General features: G+C 35.3%; 4 protein-coding genes across 4 annotated transcripts; 3 read left to right on the forward strand and 1 right to left on the reverse strand.

The window, feature by feature from the left end:
* Window positions 1–462: 462 nt before the first annotated feature.
* LOC122038327 (pre-mRNA-splicing factor 38-like) lies at window positions 463–4,541 on the forward strand. Its single transcript, XM_042598024.1, has 6 exons — window positions 463–807; window positions 898–1,019; window positions 1,135–1,225; window positions 2,158–2,287; window positions 2,378–2,445; window positions 3,806–4,541. The coding sequence occupies exons 1-6, from the start codon at window positions 518–520 to the stop codon at window positions 4,272–4,274; spliced, it is 1,170 nt and encodes a 389-aa protein (XP_042453958.1). The 5' UTR covers window positions 463–517; the 3' UTR covers window positions 4,275–4,541.
* Window positions 4,542–8,955: 4,414 nt separating this feature from the next.
* On the reverse strand, window positions 8,956–10,517 carry LOC122012173 (transcription factor MYB1-like). The gene is made up of 3 exons (XM_042568630.1): window positions 10,040–10,517; window positions 9,788–9,917; window positions 8,956–9,712 (listed from the first exon to the last, which is right to left on the reverse strand). The coding sequence occupies exons 1-3, from the start codon at window positions 10,164–10,166 to the stop codon at window positions 9,199–9,201; spliced, it is 771 nt and encodes a 256-aa protein (XP_042424564.1). The 5' UTR covers window positions 10,167–10,517; the 3' UTR covers window positions 8,956–9,198.
* Window positions 10,518–13,578: 3,061 nt separating this feature from the next.
* On the forward strand, window positions 13,579–17,219 carry LOC122038328 (probable small nuclear ribonucleoprotein G). Its single transcript, XM_042598025.1, has 4 exons — window positions 13,579–13,701; window positions 13,818–13,840; window positions 16,763–16,884; window positions 16,963–17,219. The coding sequence occupies exons 1-4, from the start codon at window positions 13,667–13,669 to the stop codon at window positions 17,020–17,022; spliced, it is 240 nt and encodes a 79-aa protein (XP_042453959.1). The 5' UTR covers window positions 13,579–13,666; the 3' UTR covers window positions 17,023–17,219.
* Window positions 17,220–18,252: 1,033 nt separating this feature from the next.
* Window positions 18,253–21,300, forward strand: LOC122038329 (40S ribosomal protein S3-3-like). The gene is made up of 6 exons (XM_042598026.1): window positions 18,253–18,403; window positions 18,503–18,650; window positions 18,732–18,903; window positions 20,546–20,600; window positions 20,674–20,805; window positions 20,960–21,300. The coding sequence occupies exons 1-6, from the start codon at window positions 18,374–18,376 to the stop codon at window positions 21,122–21,124; spliced, it is 702 nt and encodes a 233-aa protein (XP_042453960.1). The 5' UTR covers window positions 18,253–18,373; the 3' UTR covers window positions 21,125–21,300.
* The last annotated feature ends 1,188 nt before the right edge of the window (window positions 21,301–22,488 follow it).

Genomic DNA, 22,488 nt, shown 5'->3' on the forward strand with positions numbered 1-22,488 from the left:
ATTAACTCCAGGTAAATATAGATTCTGGCTACGCCCCTAGGTGAGGTCAATCTGACCCGAATCCGTCGGATTTTCAATGGATTTAGGGCAGGATGGATTGAAAAAGTAGGTGGGATGGATCTAAATTCTAAGTTTATTTTTTATTTTTGGATGGGAATGAGTTTTAGAATTGACTAAACTCAATTCGTTTCATTGCTATCCCTAATCACCACGATTTGATAGCGAGACAGACATTTGGGTTTGGGCTCGATTAATTTTGACGATGAGTATAGTCAAAGTCTCACATTTTTTATTTCAATTAAAAAATATCCATATGATACATCGTAATTAAAATTCGCCGGGAGAGGGACCTGGCTGTGAAATTATGGATCTCTAACCGTCAGCTCATACGGTTTGAGTATGCTTTGATTTGAATAATGAATAGAGGGGTATTTTAGGGAACGTGCATTTTGAGTATTCCTTTAATTGCCCTTTCTGGCCTAGGGCTTGGGGTTGGGTAGCGAAAGGGGGCGCCGCGATGGCGAACCGAACGGATCCCGCGGCGAAGAGCATCCACGGGACGAACCCCCAGAACCTGGTGGAGAAGATCCTTCGCTCCAAGATCTACCAGCACACCTACTGGAAGGAGCAGTGCTTCGGCCTCACCGCGGAGACCCTCGTCGACAAGGCCATGGAGCTCGACCACCTCGGCGGCACCTTCGGTGGTAGCCGGAAACCAACCCCCTTCATGTGCCTCATCCTGAAGATGCTTCAGATCCAGCCCGACAAGGAGATCGTCGTCGAGTTCATCAAGAACGACGAATACAAGTAATCGACCTGCACACCCTGATTCTTTAGGTTGTTTCCTCCTTGTGCCTTCCTCTCTAGATTCTATCTTTACTTGGATTGTTTGGTTAGGTACGTTCGAATTCTCGGGGCTTTCTACATGCGGCTCACAGGCACCGTAACGGATGTGTATCGCTATTTGGAACCCCTCTATAACGATTATAGAAAACTTAGAATGAAGTCACCCGACGGAAGTAAGAGCCTTTAGCTAAAAGAATTAAATTTGATTGTTTTAAATGAGCTTGTTGTTCAGATCTGATGATGGGTTATGCGATGCTTATACTGCTATTCATTGACGTCTGGTTTCAGAGTTTTCCTTGACTCACGTGGACGAAGTCATTGATGAGCTCCTTACAAAGGATTACTCCTGCGACGTTGCCCTCCCTCGTGTTCAGAAAAGGTTAATTCACAGATTATTTCATTGTGTTTGCAATTTTAATGATTTAATAATTGCTACTTTAATTTCCGTAAACTTACCTATTTGACATGTATTGTGATCCCAAAGCAGTCTTAATAACCCATTAAATAAATGGGAGATCTACATTTGTAAGCTAATTTTCCTTCCACGAGTCATGCTAACAACATCAATCTTGAAACAGAAGGATGGATAGATGGCTCATTCTGTAGTAATCATTGCAGTTACTTTGAACCATTTTTTCCAATGGTTCCATTTTTCTGTTCAAAATACTTAGTTGTTTTCTTAAAAGGTAATCATAATCACAAGAATCAGACTCATAGCAATTATTTTGCAGATAAAATTCTTAATGTGTGCGCGTTTGTCTGTTCTTATCCATTGTTGTAATTCATACGGGTTAAGTGGACATATCCATATTTTGTGGAATTTTTCATCAGACTGTAGGGTTTATCTGTCAGAATTTAGTTTGAATTTATCTATACTGTCAGGTTCCAATCTTGTCACTGCACTACTGAAGCAATTGAAGATTTTTGTGTAGATGGTGGATTGACGATTTACAATAGTGCTACCTTATTTTCTTTTTTATTAATCTTGAGAATATCTATTTGATGGAAGATTTGTGCTTTCTGAGAACAAAAAATTGATGATTTGATGGGTTTTCGCTGTCGTCTGATGCGTTCATTTTGCTTTCTTTTGGTGATATTTAGATGGAAAAAATAAATAGCCAACCACCATGTTTTTTGTTGAAATCTGAAAATTATTTACTGGAAAATATTTGAATATAATCTGCACCTAGGATCTTACAGTCTTGCATGTTTCGGGTGCATTTTCTTCAATACCATCTCTCTCTCTCTCTCTGTAATTTGTAATTACCATATCTAATTGTTAATGTCTTTGTTTGTAAATATGACATTCAGATGGACCCTTGAAGCATGCGGCTTGCTTGAACCTAGAAGAAGTGCGCTAGAAGATGATTTTGAAGAGGAAGAAGAAAAAGAGGAAGAGGATCAGGCTATGGAGCCTGTAGAGAATGGTGTCCATGAAAAGGCAAGCATTGTATGAGCTGTTTTGTTTTATTCTTAGTGACTCATATCATAGCTCTGATTGTCCTCATTTTTTTGCTGTGGCTTATGACAGAGTTATTATCGTGGGCGTAGTCCTACACGGGAGAGGGACAGAGATAGAAAGCGTGACAGACAACATAGGTACTCTTTGCTGCATAATATTTTTTCTGACTGTTTTTGGTGTATGGAGGTGGCAGCTTTATTCATATATATGCTCTTGATATTTGATATTCTCTTGCAATTTTTATTGTGACATTTCAATATATTTGCTTTCAATTTTGATGTTAGTGTTTGCTGAAACTTGTTATAGATTATATTTGCTATTCATATTGGTTTAGATGAGTGAATAAGCCTTCCATAATAACCTAGGATCTACTATTTACAGTTTATGTGGTAAACTAGATAATGGTGGAAATGTGAAAGTTGAATTTCAGTTTTAACTGAGCATCTGCTTCCATTTACTTAATGCATCGAGTGAATAAAGAATCATTTTGTGAGCTGTGTTTTCTGCCCTTATTTAGCTTTTGAAAGAAAATTCTTTCAATGGTAGTGGAAGCTTCCATCTTGCGTTTCTTGCTCAACCGATCAAATATCATGGCATTGCACTTCAGTGCCATTGATTTACTGTCATGGCTTTTAGATTCAGAACCATTGCCAGGACAAGATGCTTCCTAAAGTGATTTGTAATGACTCTGCCAGGTTTCTCTGCACTGATAGTGTGCAGTGAGAAGTATGATGGGTCAAACAAGTTTGTAAATCAGAACTTTTCGGAAAGATATTCCCCTTTCATTTTGCAAGATTAAATCAAATCTATTTTCTCGGTTAACTTTTTGTTTGTTTAGGTCAATATGTTATATTCTTGGGCTAGAATTTGTTTTTACTTTCTGGAACCCTTTCACAGGAATCACAGATTATAGAACAGGGAAAACAGTGTTACTCTCTTGTACAATTTTTATTTAGTTTCTCTTCAGTATTTGTTTGTACAATGTATCAATTTACCACCGACATGGTGGTGGATGCATAAGTCTCTGTGCTAGCCACTTGGTTGATCTCACGAAAAGCACCTTCTGTGCTGAATATTCACGTCCAGTGCACAATTTTGTTTCATAGAAATGTAAGTTTGTGCAATCTTTGCCTGTGTTAGCCAGTCAAACTAAAATTTGGTAAAGCCTAATCACCTAATCAAGATTTGCTATTGAGAATATTATCATTATTGTTATTATGAAAGTGACCGTAGGCTTTATTTTGTAATCTAGTTATTTTATTGTCTCCATTACTATTAAACTGGGTAGTTTAGTTCTAAAATGATAGTTACATTCATACTTTCTATAAAGCTTCTTCTGATAGGATAATTGTTACTTTTACATGGTCTTAGAGCTGTTTTAAAATAAGTTTTTACATTATAGGCTTAGTACTCATGGACAATATATGACAGTGGTTTTGTTTATCCTGGGTATTTTATGTTTACAAGTATAATGTACGAGGTTTTATTTTTCAACAGGGACAGGGATTATGATCGAGATTATGGTAGAGGACGTGAAAGAGATCGTGATCGTGAAAGAGACCGTGATAGAGACAGAGATAGAGATAGGGATAGAGAAAGGGACCGAGATCGTCACCGAGTAAGAGATGACAAGGACTATGGTCGTGACAGAGACCGTGAACGGGAAAGGGAAGGTCGCGACCGAGAAAGAAGAGATAGGGACCGTGGAAGGCGTAGGAGCCGCTCGAGGAGCCGAAGCAGAGACCGACGAGACAGGGATCTTGAAGAAGGTGACTATCGGAAGAGGCGTGCCCGAGGCAGTGTCAGCCCTCGCAGACGGCAAGTGGATGATGACAACCCTAGGGAAGAGCCCAAGAAGAAAAAGGAAAAGAAAGAGAAGAAAAGTGATGGAACTGATCACCCAGATCCAGAAATTGCTGAAGCTAATAGATTACGAGCTTCTCTTGGGTTGAAGCCACTGAAGTAACCCTCGATTTCTTGTTCGTCATATCGCTGGGGTTATAATCATGAATCAATCGATGTGTGCTACTAGTAAACCTCCTGCAGCAATAGATGTGTGCGAATGCCTGTGTTGGATCTCTTATCTTTATACTATTTGCTTTGCAAGAATAGAAGATGTTTATGTAGATATATGCTTCTGCTCCATCTGTTCGGAACCTGTGTTCAGCGAAGCAATTGTTCCTTTATTAAATTCAGTCAGATCCCAGAGCAGCTGAATCGGTCCTTGTGTTAAGACCCAATTTGTCACCGGATCCGTGCAAAATCTATATAGATACTTTTATTTTAGCAAGTATGATTTTGCATCGATATAAAAGACGTATACAAGCAATAGGAACATGTTTAATGATGTATAATAATGTTTATGTCGTAAATTATACAGAAATATTAACAGTAGTCCTACTCATGTGTAATGCGAGCAAGATAAAAAAAATGTCTAAAGCATTATTTATATGTTTATTGAGTTTTAATCTTATCTTTTCCAAGACTGAATTCATCAGCCATCAGAAATCTCTACCTTATAAGCAAAATGCGATTCTCTGTATAGATATATTCTTATGTTATATATGTTATTGATCCATTATTATTTTTGTAATTGAGTTAATTTGTTTATAATTATAATTACTATCATAGGCGAGTTTATGACTTTGAATAAAAAAGAGGTTATCTGGGACTTTTGATCTCAGTCAGGATCCTCTGGACCACAATTTATGATTCAAAGGATGAATCACACCACCTCTCTACTGGAGCACGGATTCAGTGGTCCGTAATTTATGGATGGATGACCTATTTTATGAATTAATTCATTTTAATAGATCCATCATTTAAATAAATGAGATCTATTATAGTCCACCAATTACAAAAAAAATATGGACCCGTCACATCAACGACCTTCTAGAGCCGGTCTCATGGATATGGAGGGAGGTAAATGTAGATACACAGCTGAAAGCACATAATCGAGACGTTAACCCCAGATAATGACACCCTAAGAATCGAATCCTAGATCTTTCGATCACGAAATTATATGTCCCTAAGTGTGCTACGCCCTGGGACATAGTCCACCAATTACAAATAATTACAAATAGTGGATGATGCGTACGGATCCCGCCTGCTTTACGGCGACCGCATGGGAACTGGTGACGATTTCTCGCTGTTAGATTATTAGTTTGCTCGAATGTTATTATCCTGGTATTGCTGTTAGTAGTCTGGTCCAATTGATCCCCGGTTAGACACGCTTCATCGATCTACTATTTAGGTTTTAATGTTTACTTGACCGATTGTCTTATTCTGCTGATCATCTGCTATTGAAATCTGTTCTTTTCTTTATATCGCCTTGCGTAGATATTTAAAATCACAAAAAAGTCGTGATTTTGCTTTGAGTTTTGCTTTTACTACGCATGCTTCGTCATTTATCTTCTTTTGCTTGCGCCACTGTATTTGTGGGTGACCAAAAGCCTACTGACCGAGAAAAGGGTGGAAACAACATGACTGTGGAAATTGCGTAGGGCAAGCTGTGAGGAAGATAGAAACCTGCTACTAAAATCATCTCCTAGTTAACCTCTAAAAGTAGGAAGTTATATGATCAAGTTATTAGACCTTGTGAGTGCAAATGCTTTCTCCATGCTTGAAACAATTACTTAGACAGGAACATCAAGGGCTTCTGTAAGTCAGCAATTGTCAATTTCGCATATTGAACTAAAGAAAGAGGACAACTCAAAATGTCACTCTTTCATATTGTTAGGAAAATATAGTCTGCATCATTTTGAGACTCTGAGCAGGGTTTCATATGAATATTGCACACAGTTACTTAGACAGAAACATCAAGGGCTGCTGTAGGTTATGATTGTGAATTTCACATATGAACTAAAGAAAGAGGACAACTCAAAATGCCACTTTCATATTGCTAGGAAATTGTAGTTTGCATCATTTTGAGACTGAGCAGAGCTTCTTATGAATATTGCATGCAGAAACATTCAAATCTTTCGTATTCTAGGATTGTGCCATCTGGTGATGAATGTGTAGTCTAATCATGCAAGTTTCAAGAACTTTACTTTGGACGTATGTGCCATATGCATATCACTGTCAAATTTGTTTTATGTTTGGAATCGAATATCAGAACTCATGATTATACTCTATGAGCATGATGTGAATTACATTATAGAAAAAGGTTTCTTTTGTTTATATTCCATATATTTTGATTGCACACCATTGTTGATTAATGAATTGTGAATTTGAGTTTCATAATAATTTATCAGGTCAAGAGGTTAATTGGTATCATATGAAATATATTTAGACCAATTCGGTTGTTTTCACTATGTTAAACTAAAGTCTTTATTAATTGAAAATGTCTTTGGATGGCTTATGACTGAATATAACATTGTGATACAACAGGTATATAACTAACAAAATGAGTAATATAGGTGGATTGATTCGCAGTTAGTCGTCAAGTATGAGATGGAAGGGAAGCATTTTTCTTGGCTAACTATACCATAAACTAATTTTGTGTTTGATAGTGAAACCTATATTATTGCTATAGCTAAGACTTTTGTTTGGTTGCTTCAGCAAACATAACTTGTTGTTTTGATTGATATTGGTTTTGTGTGCATCAAAAGTTTTCAAGGTCAACAATATTCCTTTCTTTTGTGTTATTTTTATAGGACGGTGGACAATATTCTTAATTAGTAAAATCCGAATTTTGAGTTTAATATAGTTGTGAACGGATAGGCCATTAAGGCCTATTATTTTTAATATATTAAATATATTTTTATGTATATTTTTGAAGAGAATGGAAAAGAATATGACCCACTTGATAAAAGATTTGCATATTTCATTCTCTCAAAACTTTGGATTTTGCAAAGATCTTGTTATGGTTCCAACTTCCGATAGATAGAGCCATAAAAGATCTCTCTCTCTCTCTCTCTCTCTCTCTCTCTCTCTTAACATTTTAAATTTATTTTTAATAATGCACGTTATTTTATAAGATCTAATCTGTTGTTCTTCAATATCTCTCAACTCTAGCCTTCTCTCATTACAATTTCTCCTTTGTTGGTGACGCTTTCTCTTTTGATTGGTCAGAACATGAATTAGAATTTTTTTAGCCATACAATGCTAAATAAAAATGATAGTTTTTTTTAGTTCCCCCTCTTCCCTTTTTCCAACTCCCCTTCCTTGTGCTTCTCTCGCTCATTGAGATTGGGGAAGAGAAACTGCATCTAACACTGTCACGCTGATCCGGCTGGTACTACTATGCTCCTTGCTCGAAAGTTCAAGTGTTAATGCATTCGTCCATATTGTGTCTGATCGAAATGGATGATTTTATTATTTTTGAGCAATACCATTTGCTTCCTGATAGACATTAAGTTTAACTTTTATTTAGATGTATTTACGGCCATAATTTTTTTGATTTTCCCTTTGTCTCTATTATATCATTTACAATTGTTCTGGTTTAGGTGATGAAAAGTATGATTTGTTTTTTCTTTTGTTCTATGCCTAAAAATGCTTATTTAATTATTGATAAATGATAATGATTGATAATGAGTAGTTTGGTCTCGTTGCGATCTTCTTTGTATTGAGTTTTGCCATTTTATACATGTATTTTTTATTTATTTGCTTTTTGTGCTTCGTGAATGATGATGCGACCACAATTTCCTCAAGTCCGAATGAAATAAGGGTGATAGAATTTTTTTTTAAACAATGTCAAAGGCTAAAAAAGAATTTCGCCAAGAGCCTCACATAAGTTTGAGCTGCCCTGAACGGACCATCCGTTTTGTTTTAGTTGCTTTGTGATTGTGTAGGCTAGGCATTACAGGACAAAAAAAATATTTTTAAAAAATAATAAAAATTTTAGAAAATCATAAAAAATCAAAAATAGAAAAGAAAAGAAAAATAAAAATAAAGAAAAAACATAAGAATAGATAAAAATATAAGCAATTAGAAAAATATAAAAGTTATAAAGTTTTTTAGAAAATGTGAGTTGACAGATACAGAATGAGGGGACTTGAGTTAGAGAATGAGTAGTTATTTGGATAAACAATAAGGGTGAGAAAAGGTGTATTATAGGGAAATTTTAGATTTTTAAAAAAATTTAAGGTAATTTGATAATTTTAGGCTTAATTTGTCTAAAATATCCTAAACTAGCATTTTTTTTAAAAAAATAAAGGATAGTGGTATTTTTGGTCATTTTGAGTATTTTTAGCCATTGGAATATTACATAGGCCATATTGGTGTGTGATGCCTTGCTTGAGTTTGAGTTGTGCTATACCCTACCCTGCAACTCGACTTGAGTTCTATGCCAAGCCTAACATAACAGAGGCATGGCCATATGATGCCAAGCTGAGCTGAATTGTTGGCGGTCCGGCCACTTTACCCCCACTAGTTTAATATATTTATGTTGAATATACAAGCACAGCATCATTATTAGCTGTATATTGCATAAGAAAGGGAGGAATATAAAACATATGGTAGCATGTCTTCTTATTGTTTTTTGCTTACTGCACACACTACTTCCTGATATGTATCAAATAAAGAACTCACGGGGTTCATCAGTGTCTTTGCAGGATCCTGGGTTGATTACTCAGGCATATTCTTCAGGTTGGAAAAACATGAGATCAAGGCTCTCACCAGGTAATTTTATCAAGTGAGAATGTGGGAACCTTCAATATTTGTAGAATATTCTATTACTGCAGGTTTCAAGTCAAGAAAATGGAGATGACCCAACTTTACATGTTCACGAACAACAAGTGCATAGCACAGTTCAAGTGATTTGAGAACACTTTTATTAGAAACTGAATGTAAGGAAATTTATATGCATTAAGCTACTTCGACATCTGACAGTTTTTAAGAGGAACAGATGACTAACCAAACCTTGTGAGGCAATGACTCAGTTATCTGTCTCAGAGAGGAAGAATGTATGACTCCATGCTGTTCTCGCCCAACCAGCTGAACCAATTGTCTGATATTCCCCAACTATCATCAAAAGACATGGGAGAATAAGCACTTCCCCAAATTCTTTGGTCTTTCTCCAAGTCATCAATGTCTAAAACACAACTTGAGCCGATCTGCTCAATATCCGAACCCATCAATTGGTCAAATGTATAACTATCTTCAAGTGAGAAGAAAGAAACATCAGGTATCTTTCCTGCATTTAACCATGCTTCTTTGTACTCCCTTTTGCTAGTTCTGTTGTCATGCTCTTTACATGCAGATGACTCATTGAAGAGAGTTGGACACTCAAATTGTGGACTTCCAATCTCCTTTTTACTCTTGCACTTCTGATCGCCCTCTCCATTTGAATGCATGGATTCAACTGAGGGAACCTTTAGCTTCTTCTTCTTCAGGACTGTGTTCCAGTAATTCTTGATTTCGTTGTCTGTTCGACCGGGTAATCTTCCAGCTATCAGAGACCACCTGCAAGTTTAGCACTAGCAAACATCAGTATGAAATCAAAACTCTTCATCATTCTGAACAAGGAGTTTAAACAACCTGTTTCCCAAAAGATTATGGAGCCTGATGATAAGATCCTCTTCTTCTATGGATATGTTTCCCCTCTTGATGTCCGGCCGTAGATAATTCAACCAGCGAAGCCGGCAACTCCTGGGGCATCGATTTAGGCCTAAAGCAACACCCAACTGAGCTTAATTACTTGGCAAATCTCTAGCCGGTAAGAAACTTATTGCAGGACTGAACTTTTATTTCAAATGTTTACAAATAAAGTGTGATAAGCTTTTATTTAACCTGTTCTTTTGGGAACCCTCCCCCACCTTCCTTCTCCATGAGTTCTGACATGCTCTGCTAGGATGCTGTCTTCAGTAGCACTCCAGGACACTTTGTTAAAGCCTTGCTTGGGGTTTTTGGTGCACATGTTTGAAGGAGACTGAAATGACCTCTGATCAATCCGAGTGCATACACTCTTGAGTAGTTAGTAAGCATTCTTATAGAGCAGCATGCAAATGCAAATCATGTGCCTTGAATATTTAAGGGGGGGACCTCAACGGAGGTATATATGATGGCTGATAAGAATTGTGTGACCCGTGCATGATGTGGGCCTGGCTATTGTGCTAAAATAAGAGCACCTTCAGAGGCGGCTACTTCAATAGAAAAATCATCATCCCGTTCAACATCACAAAGGTTGATATTATATATGAGTGAGTGTTATGTCACCATAATGCTCCACATAATGAGATGCATCATAATCACCACCATGTGCCTACTTCATTGCTTTGCACCTGCCATTCTCACTGGTCCTTCAATGCTAATGTCCCTGCTAAATGAAGAGATCATTTTCTTTTAAACAAAGAGATAATGATATAATAATCTCTCTTCCGGAGTAATATGTGTCGTGCAATCTATCAGAACAGTAAGATGGTAACAATTCCAGAGCTAACAAAGAGTTTGGCACGTGCATTATATTACTTCTCTGTGGCTGTTGTCATCAAGCTTCGAGTCCCCAATTGATACTCCTATAACGAGAAATTGCTTGTGCTGAGAAAGAGAGAGAGAGAGAGAGGTCTTACCATTCTGTGTACGTAGTAATATCTTTAAGGTAAAGCTCTTTTTTCTGAACCCTGTTCTATTCATTGTCATCTTCTCTACCTGTCCATCTCAATCGCATTATGGTTCCAATAGTGAATAATTGCAAAAGCATAAACTTAGGAAAACTTTTGGATGTATTGGTAGTAGGACTCAACTTTTCGTCACATTCAACTCAATGCCATATTCATGTACACATCATTAGCTACTATTTCTTGAGACTTTAGCATGCTTCATTTCAAGTTGGAGCTCATTTTCCTACATATATGTATCAATCAAGAATTTTTCTGGCTTGATGGATCCATGTCACTATTTTATGCTGGGAGGATTCCCTGAACGTATTAGGTGGAGTTTAATTGTACTGCTTTTTTCTTTTTTAGCATGTTTCATTTCAAGTTGGAGCTCATTTTCCTACATATATGTATCAATCAAGAATTTTTCTGGCTTGATGGATCCATGTCACTATTTTATGCTGGGAGGATTCCCTGAACGTATTAGGTGGAGTTTAATTGTACTGCTTTTTTCTTTTTTAGTATGCTTCATTTCAAGTTGGAGCTCATTTTCCTACATATATGTATCAATCAAGATTTTTTCTGGCTTGATGGATCCCTGTCACTATTTTATGCTTGGAGGATTCCTTGAACGTAGTAGGTGGAGTTTTCCACCATGGTCTTGGACTTTGTCTGACATATTAGTTAATTTTAAGTTTAAATAAATCTATTGCAACATTTCACATGCTTTTATTTTTTATCAAATCATCACAAAAATGGAATCAATTTGATTATTTTATTTTCAATTTCTATACAGTTGGTAAGGTTCAATCAACATATCTGTCAATCAAAGTGATATTCTTCTGTCTTTTATATTGTTGCGGCTTATCCCCTCTTTGATGAGCTATTTGTCAGTCTTAGTGATTGCAGTAGGGATGCAATATTTAGCCTTATTGCTTTGAGCAAGCTACAGTTTGAAAGCCTCAGCTTCCTTGATGACCCTCCATATTCAGTACTCTCCTTGCTTTTGCTGGTTTTAGGCAATTAATTTTTTCTAGAATTCTTTTGACATGCCAGCATTTGTCATTTTGAATGATTCATGAGATCCTTTAGTGATCAAATATGATAATTTTATTTTATATTTTGATCAATTGAAAAAGTATTTGAAGCCTATTAAAATGTACTTATTTTTGATAAAATTGTTTACAAAAGCCATTGCATGCGACGCTCTCTATCAATCCTTCTTACTTTTATACCTTTCAGAAAAAGAATTACCGGCCGTTTAGACTTTTTTTTTTTTTGATATTAGACGGACACCTTCGCTCCACCTTCCCTTGGTTTGGCCTATGAGATAAATTAGGAGCATAACTCGTACACACCTAAAATCTAACCTCGATAATATTCGTCCTTAGTCCCTGATAGAATTTGAATTCTGATCTTCTTGGTTGTTCTTTTAAGTGTTTTACTACTGCACTACGAGTAGTTGTGCTTCTTTGTCACAGAGAGAGAATCGTAGCTGTTGCATTTCTCTCTTTTGGCATGATAACCAACGAGGTGCACTCAAATTGAAACAATGTCACAAGGTTTTTTTTTTTTAAAAAACTTTTTATTATTTATTTAGTCACAAGGTTGGCTCTATGCTAATTACAATTTTTGCCGCAATGTTAAGTGAAAAAGGTTATGTATTTTTTTAATTAAGAGATTTAGAGAGGTTAATAGAAATTAGAAACGTCTTAGAGCTTTTAACCTAGCAAATAAGCGAAAATTAGAAACCTCATAAGAACTTTACCAGATGACCTGTCTATATAAATGGTTATTTTCATTTCTTCAAAAAATATTATTTGTTAACCAAATACATGTTTATATTCATTTTTTTTAAAATTGTGACAATGTATCCAGTTTATGCTGATTAATCCTAAAATAATCGTCCATCTCTTCGAAATTTTTCATCGATCATGAGAATAAATCAGGAAGCGCTCGTAATAAATAATTTATTAATTCAACATTCTTAGGTCAATCATATTTATTTGTTAATATACTGAAGTTGGGACTTTGATCTTTGCATGAGAAATTGAGAAGATATTTTTTGCCGTTATATAGTTACATCAGGGCATAAATTCTTTTTTTATTGTATAAAAAAAAAATTGTCACCTTAATTACTCCTTCAGGACGGTCCCATACATTTTAAAAGAGGATAAATTATGAAAAATATTTATTCCAACACACCTTTTGAGATCATGGCACAAATTCTCTCTTGATATTAATATGCATTTGCCTTGTTTATCATTTAAGTTGATGAGTATTTTTTTTTAAAAAAAATTAAGAACTAATCAGGTTCATTAAATAGTTAATATTTTATAGATTCAAGTTGGTTGTCTTGTTGATGATAAATTTATTACAATGAGATATAAATTAATTTTCAACGAAACATACTTTTAGATGAATGAAATTATCTTTTGCTATAATAAAAAGATTTAATTTAATCTTATAAATTCAGACATATAATATTTTTAAACTGATTGAGCATTTAATTTTTTTTTTGTTTAATTGATGATTTAGTTAATGCATCAAAATTTTAGATTTTATCTTGGAATTTCAAAATAGTAAAATATAATTTTATAATTCCGCAAAAAACAAAAGCTTTCAATTTAGCAAACAACCTCCTAAAACTGAGAAACTGAAGCAAATTGTCGCCAAATTGAAAATCGAGTTAAATTCAGGGGCAAATCATAAAATCTTCTCTTTATTCTGCAACCCGCGTCCGCCTAGCTGCTTACCACGCTAGCTAATAAAGACAACAGCTAGGGTTTTACTCGTCGATTGCTTCTCGCTCCTCGTCATCATGAGCCGATCGGGCCAACCTCCGGATCTTAAGAAGTGAGTTGATCGTCTTTGCTTTCGTTGATTTTCCATTTCTTCGCTTCTTTCCAATCTTTTCTTCATTTCGAGTGTAAGTTTGATTCTCACTGCCAATACCCGCGTTGCTTCTTCAGGTACATGGACAAGAAGCTTCAAAGTGAGTTCTTTTATGGCAGAATACTCTGGTTTTAGTTCTATAATACTCTTTTCTTACGAGAAATCATTACTTTTGGGATTTGATTTCATGGCGTTTTTACGAGATTTCGAACTCTCGAGTTGCTATTGTTAAACGACTAGTTCAAACAGTTCGTTTATAGGCATATTACTGCTGCAAAGTAATATTGTTGACAGTCTATATGGATGAACAACTAGGAGATAGGAGTTTCTGGTTTTGAGCATCCACTCAAGTAGAAAGTAGATACTGAACAAATTCTTGCTTATTTTGGTCATTAAACATTTCATACGAGTGCTTGATTGTATCAATATGCTTACGGTTGTCTTTATTTACTATATGCTTAGAATAGGTAAACTCAATTGCTTTTACTGTGTCATTGAGTTTTGAATCACATTTTGATGGTTAAAAAAACCGGTGTTGTTTTGAAGTTACTCTGCATGACAAAGCATGATTACCTCATACCAAATGTCTGATCTCTCTTGTTAAAGTATCCTGTAGTTGTTGCTCATGTCAAATGTTAGTCATATTTGGTCTTGTGGTTCTAGTTGGTCTCACAGGCTAGATATCTTCATAGGCAGATAAAGTGAGACTGCCATTGTTTTTTATTTTGTTTTGTTTTTATCATGGATGCCTGAAGGATTACGATTTATTTTCAATATTTATATGGATTTTGACTCATCTAGCCATTCAAATGAGAATAGTTGTGTTTGTCAACCTTAAATTAGAAATCGAAATGCATGGGAGAAGTCCGGGATGCATCAGTTAATAAATGGCTAAAATGATTGGATAAAATGGACATGAGAAACCTAATATTTTGAGAAATTCCTGACGTGTTAAATGCATTAAGATAACATGTATTTGTTAATAAGAATGTCATGCACAATAGTGTCAATAGAAGCAAAACCATATAGTTGCTATATCATAACAATGAAAAATACCTATGACATGGAAGAAAAAAGAATCATGGCATCTTAGGTTAGGTGCCATACAAATGTATGAGCAATGATAAATGTTCTACTATGTTAGACTATGCCAGTGTAATTTTTTTTCTATCAACAAAAAAGAAGTTATGATGATGATACTCCTTTTTAATTTCGTCAAGGAATTGGAATTTACAAATAGCAGTAACAACCAATCCTTGTTCCATTAGGTGGGGTCGGCTATTTGGATTCTCCTATACCATTGAGCTCTATCTCCCTATTATATCATCAACTATATCTAAATAAATTTTATTATTTTTTATTATTAATAACCAAGTCTTGTTTAGTCTTCCTCTTTCTCGTTTCATGTGCATATTTGTCATATTTATATCGTCTAACTAAAACATTTATTAGTCATCTAAGTACATGTTTTTGCCATCTTAAACATGTCTCTTAGAATTTTTAATCAATATGCACAATTCTTAAGATGTCTCTTAGAATTTTTAATCAATATGCACAATTCCGACTTTCTTTCTAATGATCTTGTTTCTTATCCTATCCATCCTCATGTCTGCACATTCATCTTAACATCTTCATCTTTGCAATTCTTATTTTCTGCTCACGTGCTTGAGTTATAACCTAATATTCAGCTTTATATAACATAACATGTCTAATTGTTATTTTATATAACTTCTTTTTAAGTTTTAGAGGTATTTTAGGATCCCAAAGAACATCTAATACTTTCCTTCATTTACCATTTTGCTTATATTTAATGTAAGACATATCTCAACCCCTCGATTTTAAATACTTAATCCTCTTAGTTACAAGTAACTTGTCATCTCCTATTTTAACAGTTGCTACTACGTTTGACATTATTAAACTTAAATTTCATATATTCTTTCTTTACTCTGCTAAGTTTAAAACCTTCATTTCCAACACCAAGATTCAAGCTTAACCTTCACATCTCTCATCTATCAAAATAATATTATCTGCTAACAATATACACCATGATAAAATATCTTGGATGTGTTTAGTAAGATCATCCATGATTACTATAAAAAGATGGGATTTGCTTAGGTCACTCTTCGCTCTAGGTTTCGCATACGTATTTCTAGAATTCTTCATATAATTTCTTTGTCTTAAGTTTTTTTAGGTCAACTAATATTATGTGTAAATCTTACTTTTATTTATTTTTTCGATATTTTTCAATTAGTTGTTTGAGAAGATATATAACTTCTATTGTCGATCTTTGAGGCATAAATTCAAATTGATTTTTGTCACCATACTCTTTGTCCTTGGTCTTTCTTTCATTCACTATTTCTCGAAGTTTCATGATATGAAGCTTAATATCCTTATAATTTGCATAATTTTGTACATCTCCTTTGTTTTTAGATAGGGGACACTAGAGGATTTATTATCCATAGATCAACTCTCTAATATTTTTTTTGTTTTCAATATCAAATTGAATGACTTCGTAAGTCATTCAATACACTACTTCCCTCCGCACTTTCATATCTCTATCGGAATATCATCTGGAATTGATAGAATGAAAAAAAAAAAAGAAAATTACGAACAGCCCATAGGTAAATACTCAAGTGTTGGAAAGTGCACAGCTGATTTCCTCATTCACAAATTGTAAGACTGACAATTGACAACACGTGAAACTTGTTTATTTTGAATTGGGTAGTGGATGATAGCAAATTTCCATTGATATATTGTATTACACAATTTCCTGGAGTGAAGATTGAAGTGGGAAGGTGATCCATCTCAAATTTCTTGAAGTTCTGAAAAATTGTTTGTCAACAGTATGACTATTTGGCACGTGTATTAAATAGTCTAATTGCAAATGATATTATTCCATTTAGGCTGTTCATTATTGTAGCATGACATTTGTGATGCACTGTTATAATCCTCAGTAGTCTCATTCTTCGCTTTATCTATCATGAATGCATTGATATCACTCAACTTTGAACTCCTGTTTCAGTAAAACTGAATGCAAATTGCGTTGTGGTTGGCACTCTTCGTGGGTTCGACCAATTTATGAACCTTGTCATCGAAAACACAGTGGAGATGAATGGCAATGAGAAGAATGACATTGGCATGGTGGTGAGTTCCTCTGGCCAACATTATTCTGATGATTTTTTAAGCCATGCCCTGTTCAAAGAATTGGAAATCCTTTTGTAGGTTATTCGAGGAAATAGTGTGGTGATGATTGAAGCGTTGGAGCCTGTTGCCAGAACATAATTCCTCTCTCTCCTCCTCGGCGATTCTGTTAGCTGTGTTACTGACGAAATCCTATAAGTCTGATAGGGACTATTAACAGGCGATATGTTTTCCAATTGTCCAAAACGTGGTTAAGAAAGTATGACATTGTTTTCCCTTCAAATCTTTCAATTTTGTACGAAGCTCATATTAATCATTGATCACTTTGTATTTTTGTATCCGCATCGTGAGTGTTTTTTTTTTCGTTTCATGAAATATTGAATCCATGCTTATGATTGGAAATGCTTTTAGGCAAATTGAATTTTCAATGTTTCTTCAGAAGTGCCATGATCAAATTAAGAGTTGCTATATAACAGAGGCCTTAAGTTTTTCTTTCATTGGGTCATTTTGTTTCAGCGCAGTCCGACATTAAATCAATTTGTGGTTACATTTGAAAAGAACTTAAGGGTGTGTTTAGTTTGTATATTTTTCATTTTCATTTTAAAAAAAATGTATGTTTCTAAAAAATGATATTTAGTTTGTCCATTTTTTTAAAAAATAAATAGTATTTTTTTAAAAAATAGGGAATGATAAAAAATTATTTTTTTTATTTTTTAAAATATGTATATTTTTTAGAAAATAAAAATAAAAAATGTACAAATCAAATGTATCCTAAGTTTTGCTTATTAGATTTTGATTTTTTAAAAGTTTGTATTATTGATTGTTGACTTTAAGAAATATCGAAACTATTAAAAGTGTGATTTAGAAGTTATGGATTCAGAGTCGTAAAAATAGTGATTAAATTGTGAATAATAGATTTAATTTGTTTCAATTTTTTTAAGATTTCGTACTGACGGAAGTTTTATATCTGGGTGTTTTTTTTATTAAGATTTCGTATTGACGAAAGCTTCTTGGGTGCTTATGATGAATCCGACAGATTTGAAAATCAGTTTGTAATTTGATGTTTTGATAATAATAATTGACACAAATTGGTTTTTTAAAATTAGATTGTAATATGATATTATGGTAATACACAATAACTGTAAATTGATTTATAAAAAGACCATGACGAATTACATTTCGAAATTTCTATAGGGTAAAGCAATAGTTCGAAAACCATAGGAACATTTTGAAAAGGATCACAAACTGTGGGGGTAAAATGAAATTTGTACGAAATAACGGTTCTGATTCATTAGAATGGCGCATTTCATTCATCTGACGGTTCTGTTTTTCTTTAGCTCCCATCATCTACTTGAACCGTCTATCGCTTTCGGACCGTTCGATCCTCCGCCCAACTCCTATTTAATACCATGTCTCTCCATTGCTAGGGTTTGATTTCCAGACGAGCGAAGCATTCGTCGAAGGGACTACGCGCGGCGCGAGTGCGATAGCCATGGCGACCCAAATGAGCAAGAAGCGAAAGGTTGGCCCTTCTCCAATATGAATGTTCTTTTTTCGCCATTTTGTTTCAGTCCTTCACCCTTAAATCGTTTGTTTTGGTGAATTCTCTATCGTCGTACAGTTCGTAGCGGACGGAGTGTTCTTTGCCGAGTTGAACGAGGTCCTGACAAGAGAACTCGCTGAGGATGGCTATTCTGGTGTCGAGGTTAGGGTTACGCCCATGCGAACAGAGATCATTATCCGGGCGACCCGCACTCAGAATGTCCTTGGTGAGTTGTCTTCCTGATTTTGGAGTTTGTTTCGGTTTATAGATGAGGCAATTTTTGATTGCCTCTTGATTGATGCTTCAGGCGAGAAGGGCAGAAGAATTAGGGAGTTGACATCGGTGGTCCAGAAAAGATTCAAATTTCCTGAGAACGGCGTGGAGCTCTACGCAGAGAAGGTGAACAATAGGGGGCTCTGTGCTATTGCTCAAGCTGAATCACTGCGTTACAAACTTCTCGGTGGCCTTGCTGTTCGCAGGTTGGTATTTGATTTACCGTTTGTTTCCAATCCATGTGTGACGATGGTATTATTTTTATTGCTGCTCTATTCTACATTGTGTACCTAATTAGACTTCAAGATTTTATTATTACGGGAAACTCTAGTCCGAAGCCATTTCCTCTTCCTGAGCGTTTGTCCAAGCTATTCACGTTTATATTCAGTATGATACACTCCATTCGCCCTAGGTTATTTAGGTTGAAATTAAATTCTGTTGTTTTGTGTAAACCACAAGGTACTATTTTTTAAACACTTCAATGTTATTTTTATTTTGATATGTGTCTGTATGCTCTTAAATCTCCATAGAAAACTCTCTTGTATCATCTATAAAGAGATGGCTACTTAGTACCAACTTAGTATCAGAAGGTGACAATTTTGAGATTACTGGTTATGATATCATGTTGTGAAGGCCTTAATCCATTATTAAAGATCCTGGCAACATGTCCATGGATCTACAAAGTAATCAAACATTGTTTCAATTTCTCCTATAATCATATTTTGTGTACTTTGTAAATTGTTTGGTGTCATGATTTTTTTTTTTCCCCATTTTGAGTAAGAAATTGCTTTTATCTTATTTTGATTTTGTTTGGTGATGTTTGTCATCCTTACATCAAATAGGTTGTTTTGTGCCAACTTTGTGTCGGAAGATGACGACATTGATATTGCCATTGATGCATATGTAGTCATGCTGTCTCCTAATCTCATGACTAAAGCGATTGGCAACATATTAATGCTTCATTATGTATTGAATATTATTTTGTACTTCTATAATCATATGTTGACTTTCCAACTAGTTTGCCATATTGGATGTTTTTACCTTTTTGTTAAACTTGGTCCTTTCTTAGCTTCTATCAGCTTTTCATATAATGCAAATAATTCATTTCTTGTTGTAGGAATCATTTATTATGAAACATTTAATATGATTCATTTAGCAAAAATATAGTTTCTACTTGATTAAGCAGATAGTATTTTTTATGTAGGATTGTGTATTTTAGGAATTATTTTTATGATTATCTTTTACACTTCCTATGTTAGTGTTTGAATCGTATGTCTCATGATTTCCATGATTTGTTCTTGTTGTTTTTTTGGTACTTCAATTTTATGATTTATCATTCTTATATTAGTTTTATGACTTGATCTCTAGTTATACATCAATCAGATCCTGTTCCTTGTCTGGCTACTGATCTAGATCTGAAGTATTCCTTGTTATGTCATTCAACAATACATTATTTGATAGCTTAGAGAGTTAGAATTTAGTAAGACGGCTAGTAGTGCATAGCTTGTATTTTAGGCAACATACAGGAAGTCTAATGGCACCCACGTGGTGCTCCTAGTCGGTTTCTTATCCAATAATATTTTTTTATTCCCTGAAAAGCTGATTCATGGCCAATATGACTTCTGCTGTTGCCCAAGATTTTGACATAATCTTTTATGAATCCTGTTGAGACTTCATGCAGTTCTTTCGTCTTGCCTATTCTAGTTTCAGAGGCAGTTGAATCCATCTCTTTTTCTAGTTGCTAAATAATTTTTAGTCAATATTTTTCATTGCTCTTTCAAAAATTGGCGTATCTCATTGATAATCTTTTAGAATAACAATGTGTTATTCACTTGTGCTTTCTTGCAGGGCCTGTTATGGTGTCTTGAGGTTTGTCATGGAGAGTGGTGCAAAGGGATGTGAGGTACACAAATTTATTCCAGAGATCCATCGACCTTTCAATGAATGTGGTATTTTGATCCCTGATTTTCTTTCAGGTAATAGTAAGTGGAAAGCTCAGGGCCCAGCGAGCTAAATCCATGAAGTTCAAGGATGGATACATGATTTCTTCTGGTCAGCCAGTAAAGGAATACATTGACTCTGCAGTGAGGCATGTTCTTCTTAGACAGGTTAGTTCTGAAATACACTAATCTATTCTACACGCCACAAAAACTGCAAGGATTTTTAGTTTCAACATTGAATCCAAGTGGCAAATAACATAGCTACTATACCTTTTGTGCACTTGGTCTACCTAATAAAATCTTGTTTCCCCCAAATCTTTAGGGTGTTCTTGGAATCAAGGTCAAAATTATGTTGGACTGGGATCCAAAGGGGAAGCAAGGGCCCACGACTCCACTTCCAGATCTTGTCACTATCCATCCACCAAAGGATGAAGAGGAATACATGAGACCAGCCGTTTTGGTGCCTGCGGAGATACCCATTGCATGATGACGAGTGTTTGCTTCACATGAATTTTACTAGACGAGCTGCCTTGTTATGACTTTCGCAAAACATATGTGATGTAGTAACCAGTAAGGGCTATTTATCCTTGTTTAAGCCTGTACTGTTTTTGCTATTGCCATCTTCCAAACTAGTGATTTCTTTGGTGGTCGATTTTCATTTAATCTTTATTTCTAGAAAGCATGCTCTTCATGTATGTTTTGGGATCATGGAACATCTTCTCGATTTTTACCTTCTTTTTTTCAAATCTATATACAGTTGATAGATTTTTCTTCTCCTGGTTAATGAAATTGGGTGCGTTCTGAGGGTTTCCATTAAAACAAAAATATGTGTAACTGATTTTCTCCAGAGATTTCGATTTCTTCACAATTATTGCCCTATCAACAGCCTCCACGTGCTTCGTCCATTTTGTCTTTTCTCAATCTCAGACTTCAGTACCTACCAGGTCGCTCGCCTGTCTACGCAATAAAGTTTAAACCCTTCCCTCCGTCTTAACAATGATCACATCTGAAAAGAAGGGGACAAAAATGGCCACTGGTTACTGCCTATCCCAATCCAGTCAATTCTTCCCTCCATCTTAAGAATGTTCGCATCCTGAATGGAAGGGGAGAAATATGCTCACTGCTTACTGGCAATTCCAATACACTCTTCATCTTCTATTGGCTCTCCTTGACCAATTCTTCTTTGTTCCCTTGCCGAAGAGGCAGTTGCTCCATTGCCAAGGGTTTGCTTTCAGGTGTTGATCACGATCTCCTACTTACATGATCATTGGTTCCCTCTGCTGACTCTCATTTTCTACGAGAATAGTTATTGTGTGTGTGGGTTAAGTCGTACGCAAGTGTGTTTGTGTTAGAGTTCTAGCTTGTTGGATCATAAATCTGTAAACCTATGATTTCTTGAATGGAATAATTCAATTCTGTTCATCCAGATCTAGAATTGAGTGAGATGGAGCTGAAGGATGGAACTGCCGCAGTACTTGGAAGGGTTTTCTTCCAAATATGATCCTAACGAATGTCTAAACCAGTGTCACATGTATACACATTAATTTCACACTAATCCTTTGAATTGTGGCATCACAATATTTCTCTGCTGGTTTAGAATGATCCACCAGGAAGTTCAAACCTAATTGAGGCACATGGGATGCACATGAATTATTCATATAAACAATGGCAGGCATCGTATGAGAGAAATTCATCCAAAGTTTCATGATACCTTGAATCCTAATCTACCCAAATCCTGAGGGGTGATCCATGTTCAGCATCGAGCTGCATGATTAGCAGACAAATTGTTTGGGATGTTAGCACACTTCAAACGCTTCTGCCAGTATCTCCAAGCCACTTGAATGCACGGCA

Source organism: Zingiber officinale, chromosome 1A, assembly GCF_018446385.1.
Source record: "Zingiber officinale cultivar Zhangliang chromosome 1A, Zo_v1.1, whole genome shotgun sequence".
In the NCBI taxonomy this organism is placed as follows: domain Eukaryota; kingdom Viridiplantae; phylum Streptophyta; class Magnoliopsida; order Zingiberales; family Zingiberaceae; genus Zingiber; species Zingiber officinale.

Bases quoted from the DNA above. Each gene is read 5' to 3' on its own strand.
- LOC122038327 (XM_042598024.1), top strand. From the start codon at position 518: ATGGCGAACCGAACGGATCCCGCGGCGAAGAGCATCCACGGGACGAAC. The intron at 1,226-2,157 runs GTTAATTCACAG...TATGACATTCAG, and splicing joins CTCCCTCGTGTTCAGAAAAG to ATGGACCCTTGAAGCATGCG. The intron at 2,288-2,377 runs GCAAGCATTGTA...GGCTTATGACAG, and splicing joins AGAATGGTGTCCATGAAAAG to AGTTATTATCGTGGGCGTAG.
- LOC122012173 (XM_042568630.1), bottom strand. From the start codon at position 10,166: ATGTGCACCAAAAACCCCAAGCAAGGCTTTAACAAAGTGTCCTGGAGT. The intron at 9,918-10,039 runs GTTAAATAAAAG...GTGTTGCTTTAG, and splicing joins GAGGGTTCCCAAAAGAACAG to GCCTAAATCGATGCCCCAGG. The intron at 9,713-9,787 runs GTTGTTTAAACT...CTAAACTTGCAG, and splicing joins CATAATCTTTTGGGAAACAG to GTGGTCTCTGATAGCTGGAA.
- LOC122038328 (XM_042598025.1), top strand. From the start codon at position 13,667: ATGAGCCGATCGGGCCAACCTCCGGATCTTAAGAA. The intron at 13,702-13,817 runs GTGAGTTGATCG...TTGCTTCTTCAG, and splicing joins CAACCTCCGGATCTTAAGAA to GTACATGGACAAGAAGCTTC. The intron at 16,885-16,962 runs GTGAGTTCCTCT...ATCCTTTTGTAG, and splicing joins AGAATGACATTGGCATGGTG to GTTATTCGAGGAAATAGTGT.
- LOC122038329 (XM_042598026.1), top strand. From the start codon at position 18,374: ATGGCGACCCAAATGAGCAAGAAGCGAAAG. The intron at 18,651-18,731 runs GTGAGTTGTCTT...TTGATGCTTCAG, and splicing joins CCGCACTCAGAATGTCCTTG to GCGAGAAGGGCAGAAGAATT. The intron at 18,904-20,545 runs GTTGGTATTTGA...GCTTTCTTGCAG, and splicing joins GGTGGCCTTGCTGTTCGCAG to GGCCTGTTATGGTGTCTTGA.